Source organism: Physeter macrocephalus, chromosome 15, assembly GCF_002837175.3.
Source record: "Physeter macrocephalus isolate SW-GA chromosome 15, ASM283717v5, whole genome shotgun sequence".
Classification (NCBI taxonomy): Eukaryota; Metazoa; Chordata; class Mammalia; order Artiodactyla; family Physeteridae; genus Physeter; species Physeter macrocephalus.
Genome location: NC_041228.1, coordinates 80,950,115 through 80,964,332, shown reverse-complemented (window position 1 = coordinate 80,964,332; position 14,218 = coordinate 80,950,115). Strand labels below are relative to the sequence as shown.

Here is a 14,218-nt window from a genome sequence, read left to right as displayed (position 1 = left end):
GAGACTCCTGACCCCGCCCACCCCCCCGAGCCTGCCCTCCAGGAACTCAGCCCCCCTCCTCCTTCACGTCTTCTGCGGGGGGTCCTGCTGCCCCGACAGCTGGCGCCCCGCGGCGGACGCGTTACCTGCACTCTGTGTGGGTGTGAAGTCGAGCTGCTGCTGGGTGGCCCGGACCTGCCCGGCCGGCGCCCGCCGAGCCGGGAGGGGCCCATCCTGCGTCCGGGTCTGCAGCGCACTCTGGGAGGCCTGGGTCTCCAGGAACATCGGGGTGAGGACCGTGCTCCGACAGCGCCAGTCGGCATCAATAGAACACTCCTGCGCACGGGAGCTTCAGGTGAAGCGGTGGCCCTCCTCAGCAACACTCACATGTTTTATTTAAAATCTAACGGTCCCATCAGCACGTACGCACTGTAACTTCACGTGTGTCTGTGAGAAGTGGCTGAAGAGCCTTTTCACACTGAGTTTCAACAGAACAGTTACCTGCCAACTAAACAAGCCCGTCAGTACTGCGCAGGAAAAACCCTTTTCTACTCCTCGACACTCTGCGTGCAGAGGCTCACTCCCACCCTCGGGAAACACCTCAGCTTCTCTGAGCACCCAGCCCCCGCGCAGCACCCAGACCGCCAGGCGCTGGGGACACGGGGCGGGCTCTGCTCCAGGAGCTCTGAGTCAACGTGCAAATCGCCACCGGGGCTGCTGGGCCGAGGCGCCAACGGGCATCTACGGGGGTGGCGGGAGGGGAGAGAGGAACAGCTCCGTGGAGGCTGAAAGGACGAGGGTGCGCCACGTGCAGGGTGACGCACAGGCGGGCGTCTCAGGAAGAATGTGCGTGGATTCCAAATAACGTCAGGAAGCCAGCACACTGGTCGTCAGGGAAACGCCGACCAAACCACAGCGAGACATCACCTCGCACCTGTCAGGATGGCTGTCATCAGAAGGGAGCCCTGTGCACAGCTGTCAGGGCTGTAAGCTGGTGTGCAGCCACTATGGAAAACAGTGTGGAGGTTCCTCAGGGAACTAAAGATACAACTACCATACGATCCAGCAATTCCACGCCTGCGTATTTATCCAAAGAGAATGAAAACACGAATTTGAAAAGATACAGGCACCTGGGACTTCCCTGATGGCGCAGTGGTTAAGAATCTGCCTGCCAGTGCAGGAGACACGGGTTCGAGCCCTGGTCCGGGAAGATCCCACATGCCGCGGAGCAACTAAGCCCACGAGCCACAGCTACTGAGCCCGCGTGCCACAAGTACTGAAGCCCGCGGGCCTAGAGCCCGTGCTCCGCAACAAGAGAAACCACCGCAACGAGAAGCCCGCGCACCACAACGAAGAGTAGCCCCCGCTCGCCACAACCAGAGAAAGCCCGCGCACAGCAACAAAGACCCAATGCAGCAAAAAAAAAAAAAACAAAAAACAAAAAAAAGATACAGGTACCCTAATGTTCACAGCAGCACTATTTACAACAGCCTAGACATGGGAACAACCTAAGGGTCCATCGACAGATGAATGGATAAAGGAAACGTGGTGTACGTACACACACGCGCGCACACGCACACACAACGGAATACTGCTGAGCCCTGAAAAAGAATGACATCCTGCCATTTGCCAACAACATGGATGGACCTTGAAGGCTACGTGAAATAAGTCAGAGAGAAAGACAAATACTGTATGGTCTTATTCATATGTAGAATCTGGAACAAAAAACAAACCAAGCTTATAGAAACAGAGAACAGACTGGTGGTGGCGAGGGGTAGGGGGTGGGAGGAATGGGAAAAGGGGGTCAAAAGATACAAACCTCCAGTTATACAAGAAGTCAGTCCTGGGGTGCAATGTACACATGGTGACTACTGTTAACAACTCTGTGCTGCGTATCTGAAAGCTGCTGAGAGAGCAGAGCTTGCAAGTTCTCATGACAAGAAGAAAATGTGTAACTGGGAGGTGACGGATGTTAACTGGATTTATTGTGGTGATGACTTTGTAATATATACAGATACCGAATCATTACCTCGTACACCTCAAACTAATCCAATGCTGTACGTCATTTATACCTCAATTAAGGAAAAAAGAAAGGCATTTAACACTAGTGGACAATGTCTGCTGAGCAACAGGCAGGGAAAGCTCAGATCACAGGGGTGAGAGCTCACCTGAAACTCACACTCCGACAGCGGGTGCTCAAACACAGGACTGCGGAAGTCGGGGCTCATGCTGGTCATTTCAAGCAGAAAATCTGTCGCCAAACTTAAGAAGTGCACTTCTATCTTAGGACAGTATAAGGAATTTAGGGCCAGCAAGCGGTCCACGGTGTTTGACGGCAACCTAGTTTCGTGGCTCCAAAAGTTCCTAATCATTAACCTGAAGGGCAGAGAGGAAAGAAGAGAAGGAGGCCTGTACGTGTGCCCGGCAGGGAAGGCATCTCCTCCCCCGCCCAGAGCTCAACGCAGGGCAACCATACGCAAAACTGTGTCACCAGGGTAAGCTGACTTACAATGTTATGCGCTGAACGGGAGAAATAGTCCAAAATGTTAGCATTATTTAGCAAGAGGTGAGACACTAGGTGATGTTATTCTCATCTCTCTTACCTGGGAACTTTTCAAAGATGAGCATACAACATTAGATATTTTGAAACTGAGAAAACATTGAAAGAAATTACATATATAGTCCTTCATTGCCTTGCTAACAAGACAATTCACTCCAAAAGTTAGTGCCATAAAATATTCAAAACATAATATGAATATAAAATATTCAAACTACTCTCGTTAAAAACCAAATTAGGCTTTATAATTTGTGAAGGTTTAAGAAATCCAAACACAATTTTTAAACGCTTAATGAATTAAAAATTCCAGCACAGATAAAAGTTAGTTGATATACAGAACCATACAAAAAAGTCTACACTGCTCCTTATGCAATGTAATGTCATTAGCCCTCGGGGAGAACAACTGTCCTCTCTCCACGTGTGATTACACTGCAGCATCCTCCAATTTCCAAAGTTTCAAACATGTCATCCGATACTGATACGGATACTGAGATCTCACTCTGGGTTAAACGGGAAACAATAACCCACTTTTTATTACAGATCTCTCATCTTGAAATGCTGTACGTCACGGCACAGCAGAGAGAGTGTGAACCCCGCCACTTTTTCAAGGCTTCTGTGTTAAAGTATTTAACACAGAATGTCAGGATTTTTAGGTCTTAATGTGACTTGAAATACATTTTCATTACACATTATGGAAGCAAGAGGCAGAGAAAACGCTGATACTGCAAATGTGCTTCCAACACCTCTGAAAGACCCCACACTGGCCAAGGGAGAGAGCCCCTGAGTGTGCCGCCCGGCCCAGCTGTTGCAGGAGGGGGCACATACTGAAGGCCGGGATTCTCGTCGGTCAGTCCTTGGATCAACACGTCTTTCGCCAGCTTGAATACTTCCTGGGAGTCATCATCTGCCTGACTCTCTCGATCTCTGAGCAAAGTAACAAAACGACAAATCCATGAATGCTCCTCTGTTGCTTTTGTTCAACCCCAAGACCGCTGTCCAGAACTGAAGTAGCAAAACCTGCCTCTTCCCGCCAACTTCCACCCGCCCTCCGGTGCCTGCACCCTGACACGGTCCCTCGATGCGGCTGGGGGAACAGGGCCGCAGAGGCCCCGCGAGGGGTGCCGTGGTCGCAGCCCCGAAGAAGAAACATCCCAGCAGCCCCTTTCCTTAATCTTGTCAGACTGTGAAGGGATAACTATGGAAACAAGTTACACTTTCAGCTCAACCCATAATACCACGCTCTGAATATTTCCCACAGGTAACACAAAATCAATTAAGGTGAGGATATATTTCAATACACTGAACTTGTTTCAATTATTAATGACATTTTTTTTTTTTTTTTGCAGTACGCGGGCCTCTCACTGTCGTGGCCTCTCCCGCTGCGGAGCACAGGCTCCGGACGCACAGGCTCAGCGGCCACGGCTCACGGGCCCAGCCGCTCCGCGGCATGTGGGATCTTCCCGGACCGGGGCACGAACCCGTGTCCCCTGCATCAGCAGGCGGACTCTCAACCACTGCGCCACCAGGGAAGCCCAATGACATATTTTTAAATGCTTTCTCACTCATCTTAATGGTTCCAGACGGCTAAAGGCACCTGAACGGCCCCCCGAAGACGGGCCGTGAACCGTCAGGGCGGAGCTCACCGGTAGTTGTCGTGAACCCACATGAAGATGCTGTACATCTGCTCCCGGCACAGAGCGGAGGGGTGAGACAGGAACTCCGCCACAGGGCTCAGGAGCCCCCGGAGCTCCACGGGCTTCAATCTCGCCATCAGCTTGTAAATTATGTCCAAACACACTTTCTGTCTCTCGTCGTCTCTACGGTAAGAGGGATTTTTAAAAACACACAAATTCGACAATTGTTATTACTAGACTTTCAGATATGTCAGGTAACTTTTTCTTTTTTGTGCTGTTCTGAAGTATTTCAAAATATGATTATAGGTAATACTACACTTATATAAAAATTACATTCTTGAAAATAATTATCACGGGCTAGATTATTAAAAGTAAATTAACAACGTGGTATCTTGCCTGGATCCTAGAAGAGAAAAAGGACGTCAGTGAGGAAACTGGTGAATCCAAATAAAGTCCAGTCTTGTTAACAGAAATGTACTCATGTTAACTTCTTGGTCTTGACAAACTCACTGTGATTATGTAAGACGGGGAACCTGGGTGAAAGGTGTGTGGGAATCCTAAGTACTATCTTTTACCTTTCCTGTAAAAATAAAATTATTCCAAAATAAAAAGTTCATTTTTAAAAACCCGGCAATGTCAAACAAAATAAGCTAAACAGAAAGGATGTTACGACTTTAAAAAATGACTTCAAGTGCTAGTCAGGCACTGGCATGTCAAGCAGGGGGTTAACGGCAGCCTGGGTCCTGGCAGGGTGCACACCTGCGTCCTCGTGTGTCTTCCTCCTTAAATAAGCGCCAGCTGAATGCTCTATACACAGCAGATACTTAGTAAGCACTGAATGGAGAAAATCAGGACACAACGACACAGTTCATCACTATGTAAAAACGTGCACACAGGCAAGAGGAGAAAAGACGCAGACGCAGAGGGAACACACACTCACCTTGCGACAACATACAAGTGCCGTGAGTGGAGGGGAACAGCTGAGCAAAGGGACGTTTTACGGGCCAGCTGCATCGGAGGACGCACTCACCTGTGCCTCATGAGCTGCGCGAAACCCCTGCTCTCTAACTGCAGGTACAGGTCCGCCCTCTCGTCTGCACGACACAGCACCACCTCCAGGCAGAGCGTCTTCATCACGCCGTGGGCCCGCGGCAGCAGGAGAAGCACGGAGCTCATGAACCTGGGCAGCGGGCAAGGCCGGTGAGCAGAGGCGGCGCTGGCCCCCACCACCGCCCCCATCCCCCCGCCCCCGAGGCAGGAGCAGGGAGGCGGCGCTGACCCCCACCTGTCAGCAAGAGGAGGGAAGTTCTTGGCGGCTCTGTTCAAGCACACGATAAATTTGTCCTCCGCCGTGTGCTGATGCCGCTTCAACTGCTCTACCACCAGTTCACACACAGACTCTTCCAGCGTCTGAAAGATTAAGCTTTGCCTCAAATACACACCAGGTGGGAACTTCGGTTAAGTACAGCGTCACAAGGTGGAGGCCCCGGGGGGCTCTGAGCACTGGGCACCTCCAGAGGCTCGGGGGCTGTGGCCACACGCCAGGCGTCAGAACGATCAAGATGATACTTCCTTCTGACACCAGAACGCTGCCAGCAAGTCGTCGGAGAAGCTCAGTGAAAACCAGTGACTCAACGGTGCTCCGTGTTCACGTCTCTGGTCAAACCAGTTTCAGAGAACTCCAGCGGCACCCGCCTTCCGCCGGCACAGGTCCCCGGCAGCCAGGCCAGGCCAGGCCGCTCCCCCAGAGCCTGTGCCCGCCAGGGAGCAAGCGCCCAGCCACAGAACACGGGACCCTGACGGCACGGGACAACGAGGGAGCACAAGGGGTGCCCGGGACCGGACCCCACGGTCCAGGGGCCAGGCTGGTCAGTGGTCAGAACACGAGTGACCCCTACTTCTGTGTTCCACTCTGCTTTCCAAACTTCTACACTAAACCAATGCCATTTTATATTCAGAAAAGAACTATGTAAAACAAGAGGGTTTCTCATTCCCATTAAGTTGGAATTTAAGTCAAGAGAGATCAAGCCTGGGCTCTGCCGTGATGTGCTCCACCCATGGTGAAAATTAAGCTTATTATGTAAATTGAAACCCACCATTAAGGGACATTAGAATCGTATCATTACAAGATTGTGAATTTGAATACGTTTTTATTTTACCAAAATAGCTAGTAGTCCCGAAAATAAATTATAAGTGAAGTTTGATTTTCTTGGGGGGGGGGGCCGTCTATTTCCTTTTAGCTTAATTTAATTTTGCTAAATGTTCTAAATCCAAATAAATGCCTTACTGGCGAAATGGGTAGGGGTCCAATATACTGTGGGCGGCCTTGGTGCCCTCAGGACCCCCTGGCTTCTGCCAAGCCGCTCCTCGCCCTGGCTCCTTGCAGGAGGGGAGGGGACTGGAGGCAGGGATTTGGGGATCACGGGCACAGGCAGCTCTCAAGCCGTGAGGCCGGGGAAGAAGACACGGCAGCGAAGGAGAGGGCAGAGAGTGTCCTGCGAGCTGTGACAAAGGGGCGAGGACTGGTCCAGCGTGCCGTCCTGGGCAGGCTGCAACCCGGCGTCTTGTCACCGTGGGGGACCAGCTCTGCAGGCCCCAGCATGCTAAGCCACAGGGGACAGCCACACGGTAATAAGCTACAGCCTGCCATTTCCATGCACGGCCCACGCGGTTCTACGCACGTCTTAATGATAACTTATGGAGAATGTGTGCCGTGCTTAGAGACGCAGCCAGGCCCTTCTCACAGTCGTGCAGAGTGGGCAGGGCAGAGATGGAGAGCCCTTCCCTGAGAAGCCCTCTCCTATCCAACAGCTACATTACGTCCAAAAGTACAAGCGGAGGGCTCTAGCCGTTTACTTCGCCTGAACCCCAGCAAGGCTCTACCGGGGCAGTTCCTCCGAAAGGGACTCCTGAGGCCAAGTTCAGAGGAGTGGAAGCTGCTTACATACTCATATCCTGGTTTTTACAATAAAAAGAAAGTTACCACCTCTACATGCTTTGCCAAGTTTCCAAGAGTCTGAAATTTAAAAAAATCACGTCTTTTTAAAAAACTGAGCAATGTATATAGTAGGAAAGAGAGTAAAACAGTAATAAATCCAGAATGCCCACTTTGGTTTCCTAGCGTAGAGGCTACAAGTATCAAGGGCCATGTCAAGTCAAAACGGAAAAAGAAGTATTTATATAAAAGTGCACAACACGCTCACCTTTTCTCTCCCGGTAAGGTATCGAAGAATAAGTCCCAGAACTTCTGCTGCTGCCGCATACACCTCTTTATATTTGACAAAGGACATGTTATTGACCAAAGGCTGGAAGTATCTACGACAAATGTACAAAGTAAATAAGCATAAAACCACCCATCCTGTTGTCTGACAGAAGCGTATCACGACCTTACTCCCCACGTCCAGAGATGAATGGCACCTGAACAGGGCCCAGACCACCCGTGCAGCTCCATGTGCAGACGTGCAGAAGCTCTGACACGGCCGTGGGGGCTCGGCCTGCAGGGCCTGCAGTGAAATCAGCTGCGACCTGAGATCTGACCCCGTCAGAGGCGTCTATACCACAGGAGGAGGACATGCAGAGACTCGGGTGGGGGGACGCTCCCCAGCCTCATGACAGCACGACGTGAGCTCAGAGAAGTCACTTGTCCAAAAGTTAACCACTTCCCGTTGACCCTGCGCTGGGCCGCACATCCATCCGTGACACCAGGCGACCGGCGCCCCCGGTGCCGCAGAGGCTGACCCTGGAGGACCAACGAGATGGCAAGAACTTCCAAAGAGACGGGAAACGTCGGCAGACATGAACTCAACCAAGCAGCCGGCTCTGCATGGACCCCAGCTGCTCTCTGTGAAGTTAGGACTGTCCTGCTAAAGCCCCTCCATGTGGACCCCCCGGGTGATGAGGAGCCGGAGGCTGCAGCTGTGGCAGAGACACAGCGAAGGGCAGCAGGGCCCGGCCACCGGCTTCGTGGTCATGATCCTGACGTGCATGCTCTTCAGAGCTCATGCTGCTTTCAGGAATAAAGGGTGAAAATAACAAAAAGAGCTAACACCTTGTCTGCCAAAACTACGTGAAAAAATTACACTAATTTTTAAAAACTCACTTCCCTCATCCACTCCCCTAACATTATTTCTTCAAAGTATTTTTAACATGGGTGCTAGTCCTTAAATTTATCAAAATTAAACCATATTCCAGTCTCCAGTCCGATTCAGGTACACTTTAACCAAAAAAAAAGAAACAAAGTGAAAACACGATACTTACTTTACACTTTCTATGCCACATTTTGGGTCGTATGGAGGCAAGTCGTTGGCCATTACGATGCCTAATAACTGAATTCCTATGGAATTGTCTTTAGAATTAGGATCTTTACTGGAAAACTTTTCAAAGATTAACCTGAAACGTGAGCATAAAGGAACAGTATAACTTGTCATACATAAGGAGCCGGAAGACAAGCATAAAACTTTCTACGACTAATTTTCAGGGTAAGAAATACTTCTCCTTTTCCCACCCTCTTTGTTCACACCCAGGTTACTACGCCTCTGCAACACAGGCACTGCTGCATTTCTCACAATCGGATTAGCGGTGCCAATGCCCCCTCGGTAGGTGGTAAAACCTTCCGGCAGTTGTAGTTCGGCCCAGGCTGTGCCCAGCAGGAATCGCCCCTGCGGGGCAGTGAAGGGCAGGGCAAACCCCACACCTGCAGACGATGGCCGCCCAGAGGTGCTTCTAGTAAGGAACGCGGAGCCTGCATTCCTTAGTGGCAACCTTCCACCTTACCTGTAGATTCCACTTCGGATCACGTTCCTCCTTCTACCCGATCAAGTAATCTTGACCGTAATCATCGCGCACAACGTGCTAGGTGCAAAAGATCTTTAAACGATATTGCAAAATCTCGTAAATTTATACCTGTAAGGGATGGATAAACAATCCTTCCAGCACTCAACAAGCGTCTTTATAATTTCAAGGTTATGTCGAAACACAGCTCTTTTTTGATGAAAAACGTGTTTCATTAGAAAATGAAGCAATCGATTTGCTAACACTTCATCTTTGGGGACCCCCTAAAAAGGTATAGAAATTCTATGTAAATACGTAGCACTGCATTCTGGGAAAGCATTTTTTGACCCGAAAGTCCATTTATAAAAGAAAGCTGGCATTCAATGAGGAGTCTACTTCCTGGTTAAAAGCCACCTCTGCGACCGTAACACGAAGGCTTTACCTAAAGGGCCTCCACCCAGCAGGCGGAGAGGCCGCCAGGGCCCTGCAGCACCCCTGCCCCCGCCAGACACTCGTACCCTCCCCAGGGCCTCTGCTGGGACCTCCCTACGGGGAGGGAGGGGACCCTGAAGATGCCCCCCACCCACTGCGTTCCTCCCAACCCCAGGGTCCCACCAAACTGCTGGAGCCTTTCTGCTGGGGCTCCCTCTGCCGTGAGACGACACCCACATCTGTGCTGGCCCCCTGACCCTTGACCGGGGAGGCTGTTCCACGGGGTACACGGAATGGGTGTCGGGGGGAGGGAAGACGCGCTTCCTCTGGTTTCAGCCTCTTGCTCAGACTATTGCAACGAGTGGTGAAAGGTTCACTGTGACTTTCACCTTGGCTGTTGCTCTAATCAGTTATCCTGACACCTGGCAGCTCGCTCTCCTAGCCCAGCTGAACGCCTGACAGCTGAATCAACCTCTTCCAATGGCTCCTCAGTTAGACTCGGTTTGCTGCAAAATGAGACGGGCACATCCCGACACAAACACATGGGACAGCTCCGTGGACACATATTATGTTTAATAAGGGCCGTCCCAGGACCTCTTTCCACGAGAATTCTGGACACTATTGGTGCTGACGTCTTCAAGCCAGCGGGCAGAGCTCCAGCACCCAGACCCACACCGCATCAGGACTGGCCGGTGCCCTTCTCCCGGGGCACTTCCTTAGCAATCTCAGCCATCACAGGCCACCGTCACACTCTGGGAGTAGGGAGGCTGGCAAGACGAATGCCAGAGGCTCATGACCTCAGAGGGGACATTTTCAGAACCTCACGCTCAGGGTCTACAGACGCTTATTTTACACGTATTTTAATAAACCAATGGTCAGTTTCCAAGTTCCTAGCAAGTTAAAGCAATAAGCAAAACAGCACAAACACCTGATAGCTTGAAACTACAAGCAAGGCTGGAGGAATTAACGAAAGCAGACCAAACTAGACAGAACTGAGGTAGTAAAACGAGGCCGCCTGCAACAGCAGCAGCACAGAAGGGCATGAGCCAGGCTGGAAACCCTGAGGACGGACAGGAGCCTGGATCACGTCCAGCGGTGCGCAGGGAGAGGACACCAAAGACGCATCTGCTCTCACCACAGGAGTTGCCACTCCCGTCCACGAAAGAACCGTGGCCACGATCTCAACCACCATGTAGTGGATCCCGGCCCCAACGTTGTTTTCAGCGACCACCAGCTGCAGCAGGGGGCCAATCCAGTGCTTCGCGTGAGGCCGGAAGACCTAGGCGAGAGTTCAAAGGTCACATGTCACAGGAATGCCCTGAGTAACCAAGATGTGAGTTCAGGAACATCATTCTATGTTACCACTCGAGCTAAATTCAAAACAGGTGTAAATGCCAACAAGTACGCTGCTTAATTCGATTCGATTCTCAGCTGAAGTCTTTCCTCACGGGCCCTGAAACCACAGCTCAAAGGAAACGGATTCTTATTGATCTGTTCTTTGCTTAAAACCCTCTGCTATACCTACGCTCGGAGAAATAAAAACGAAGGCATTCTACGGCAACCTCTCCCCATCTGAGCAACATGCAGCCCTGGAGGAGCCTACTTTTAGCGGCTGCAACTGCACAGGGTAAATTAAAAAGGAGAATAGAAAAATTAGGTGCATGAGGTTAATTGTTTTTTCATTTCTTCCCAGGCTGTAAAAGGCATTCTACTACAGACTACACGTGCCCAAGATCTCTGAAATCCAAAGCATCTCCATACACTAAATTCCATTTAATCTATTTCAGAAATTGCAGACTGAAGTGTAACTCAAGACTATCAACCTTCTTCCCCTCTGCCACCTTCTTTTCCCAAATGTTTTCTCATCTGCTCTCACAGCTTAAATCTGTGTGGTCGCAAATCGTTTTTGATCATGTACCCCATAGGTTAAAAAAAAGTTTACACTCTCCACGTATGTCTACTGGCTTATTTATAAATTTTAAATATAAACTTCTTTCCTATATTATTAAACTGTAAGAAAAGGATAAATTTAAGGCTCAAGTTTTAAAAACAGCTGTAAACACAAGTTCTCATCTTTCGTTCCACAGGACAATGGGCCCCCCGCCGTGCCCGAGCTCTGGGCGTGTGCGATGCTGCGGGGCCACCTGCAGTGATTCCAGAGGCACCGCATGCCACACGCGTGAGCGCAGCTCAGCAGCCCCTCGTCGGACCGAAAACCAGACAGCAGCTCCCTTCTGCCAGCCGCCAGGTCGGCACCTACAGCAACGCCAGCCGGAGATCACGTGGCAGGGGACACGGGTTCGAGCCCTGGTCCGGGAGGATCCCACATGCCGCGGAGCAACTGAGCCCCTGTGTCACAACTGCTGAGCCTGCGCTCTAGAGCCCGCAAGCCGCAATTACTGAGCCCGCGTGCCACGGCTACTGAGGCCCGTGCGCCTAGAGCCCATGCTCCGCAACAGGAGAGGCCACCGCAATGAGAAGCCCGCACACCTATGTAAATACGTAGCACTGCATTCTGGGAAAGCATTTTTTGACCCGAAAGTCCATTTATAAAAGAAAGCTGGCATTCAATGAGGAGTCTACTTCCTGGTTAAAAGCCACCTCTGCGACCGTAACACGAAGGCTTTACCTAAAGGGCCTCCACCCAGCAGGCGGAGAGGCCGCCAGGGCCCTGCAGCACCCCTGCCCCCGCCAGACACTCGTACCCTCCCCAGGGCCTCTGCTGGGACCTCCCTACGGGGAGGGAGGGGACCCTGAAGATGCCCCCCACCCACTGCGTTCCTCCCAACCCCAGGGTCCCACCAAACTGCTGGAGCCTTTCTGCTGGGGCTCCCTCTGCCGTGAGACGACACCCACATCTGTGCTGGCCCCCTGACCCTTGACCGGGGAGGCTGTTCCACGGGGTACACGGAATGGGTGTCGGGGGGAGGGAAGACGCGCTTCCTCTGGTTTCAGCCTCTTGCTCAGACTATTGCAACGAGTGGTGAAAGGTTCACTGTGACTTTCACCTTGGCTGTTGCTCTAATCAGTTATCCTGACACCTGGCAGCTCACTCTCCTAGCCCAGCTGAACGCCTGACAGCTGAATCAACCTCTTCCAATGGCTCCTCAGTTAGACTCGGTTTGCTGCAAAATGAGACGGGCACATCCCGACACAAACACATGGGACAGCTCCGTGGACACATATTATGTTTAATAAGGGCCGTCCCAGGACCTCTTTCCACGAGAATTCTGGACACTATTGGTGCTGACGTCTTCAAGCCAGCGGGCAGAGCTCCAGCACCCAGACCCACACCGCATCAGGACTGGCCGGTGCCCTTCTCCCGGGGCACTTCCTTAGCAATCTCAGCCATCACAGGCCACCGTCACACTCTGGGAGTAGGGAGGCTGGCAAGACGAATGCCAGAGGCTCATGACCTCAGAGGGGACATTTTCAGAACCTCACGCTCAGGGTCTACAGACGCTTATTTTACACGTATTTTAATAAACCAATGGTCAGTTTCCAAGTTCCTAGCAAGTTAAAGCAATAAGCAAAACAGCACAAACACCTGATAGCTTGAAACTACAAGCAAGGCTGGAGGAATTAACGAAAGCAGACCAAACTAGACAGAACTGAGGTAGTAAAACGAGGCCGCCTGCAACAGCAGCAGCACAGAAGGGCATGAGCCAGGCTGGAAACCCTGAGGACGGACAGGAGCCTGGATCACGTCCAGCGGTGCGCAGGGAGAGGACACCAAAGACGCATCTGCTCTCACCACAGGAGTTGCCACTCCCGTCCACGAAAGAACCGTGGCCACGATCTCAACCACCATGTAGTGGATCCCGGCCCCAACGTTGTTTTCAGCGACCACCAGCTGCAGCAGGGGGCCAATCCAGTGCTTCGCGTGAGGCCGGAAGACCTAGGCGAGAGTTCAAAGGTCACATGTCACAGGAATGCCCTGAGTAACCAAGATGTGAGTTCAGGAACATCATTCTATGTTACCACTCGAGCTAAATTCAAAACAGGTGTAAATGCCAACAAGTACGCTGCTTAATTCGATTCGATTCTCAGCTGAAGTCTTTCCTCACGGGCCCTGAAACCACAGCTCAAAGGAAACGGATTCTTATTGATCTGTTCTTTGCTTAAAACCCTCTGCTATACCTACGCTCGGAGAAATAAAAACGAAGGCATTCTACGGCAACCTCTCCCCATCTGAGCAACATGCAGCCCTGGAGGAGCCTACTTTTAGCGGCTGCAACTGCACAGGGTAAATTAAAAAGGAGAATAGAAAAATTAGGTGCATGAGGTTAATTGTTTTTTCATTTCTTCCCAGGCTGTAAAAGGCATTCTACTACAGACTACACGTGCCCAAGATCTCTGAAATCCAAAGCATCTCCATACACTAAATTCCATTTAATCTATTTCAGAAATTGCAGACTGAAGTGTAACTCAAGACTATCAACCTTCTTCCCCTCTGCCACCTTCTTTTCCCAAATGTTTTCTCATCTGCTCTCACAGCTTAAATCTGTGTGGTCGCAAATCGTTTTTGATCATGTACCCCATAGGTTAAAAAAAAGTTTACACTCTCCACGTATGTCTACTGGCTTATTTATAAATTTTAAATATAAACTTCTTTCCTATATTATTAAACTGTAAGAAAAGGATAAATTTAAGGCTCAAGTTTTAAAAACAGCTGTAAACACAAGTTCTCATCTTTCGTTCCACAGGACAATGGGCCCCCCGCCGTGCCCGAGCTCTGGGCGTGTGCGATGCTGCGGGGCCACCTGCAGTGATTCCAGAGGCACCGCATGCCACACGCGTGAGCGCAGCTCAGCAGCCCCTCGTCGGACCGAAAACCAGACAGCAG

General features: G+C 51.0%; 1 protein-coding gene across 1 annotated transcript in view; it reads right to left on the bottom strand.

Annotated features, from left to right (window-relative positions):
• The window catches only part of PRKDC (protein kinase, DNA-activated, catalytic subunit), a 164,736-nt gene that overhangs the window by 56,943 nt on the left and 93,575 nt on the right, over positions 1-14,218 (bottom strand). The window contains exons 49-58 of the mRNA XM_024127082.2: positions 13,127-13,270; positions 9,073-9,224; positions 8,428-8,559; positions 7,374-7,485; positions 5,456-5,580; positions 5,201-5,350; positions 4,180-4,353; positions 3,362-3,460; positions 2,148-2,355; positions 126-315 (exon numbers count right to left, since the gene is read on the bottom strand). Of these exons, the coding sequence (XP_023982850.1) occupies positions 126-315; positions 2,148-2,355; positions 3,362-3,460; positions 4,180-4,353; positions 5,201-5,350; positions 5,456-5,580; positions 7,374-7,485; positions 8,428-8,559; positions 9,073-9,224; positions 13,127-13,270 (1,486 nt within the window). The remainder of the gene's footprint in view (positions 1-125; positions 316-2,147; positions 2,356-3,361; positions 3,461-4,179; positions 4,354-5,200; positions 5,351-5,455; positions 5,581-7,373; positions 7,486-8,427; positions 8,560-9,072; positions 9,225-13,126; positions 13,271-14,218) is intronic.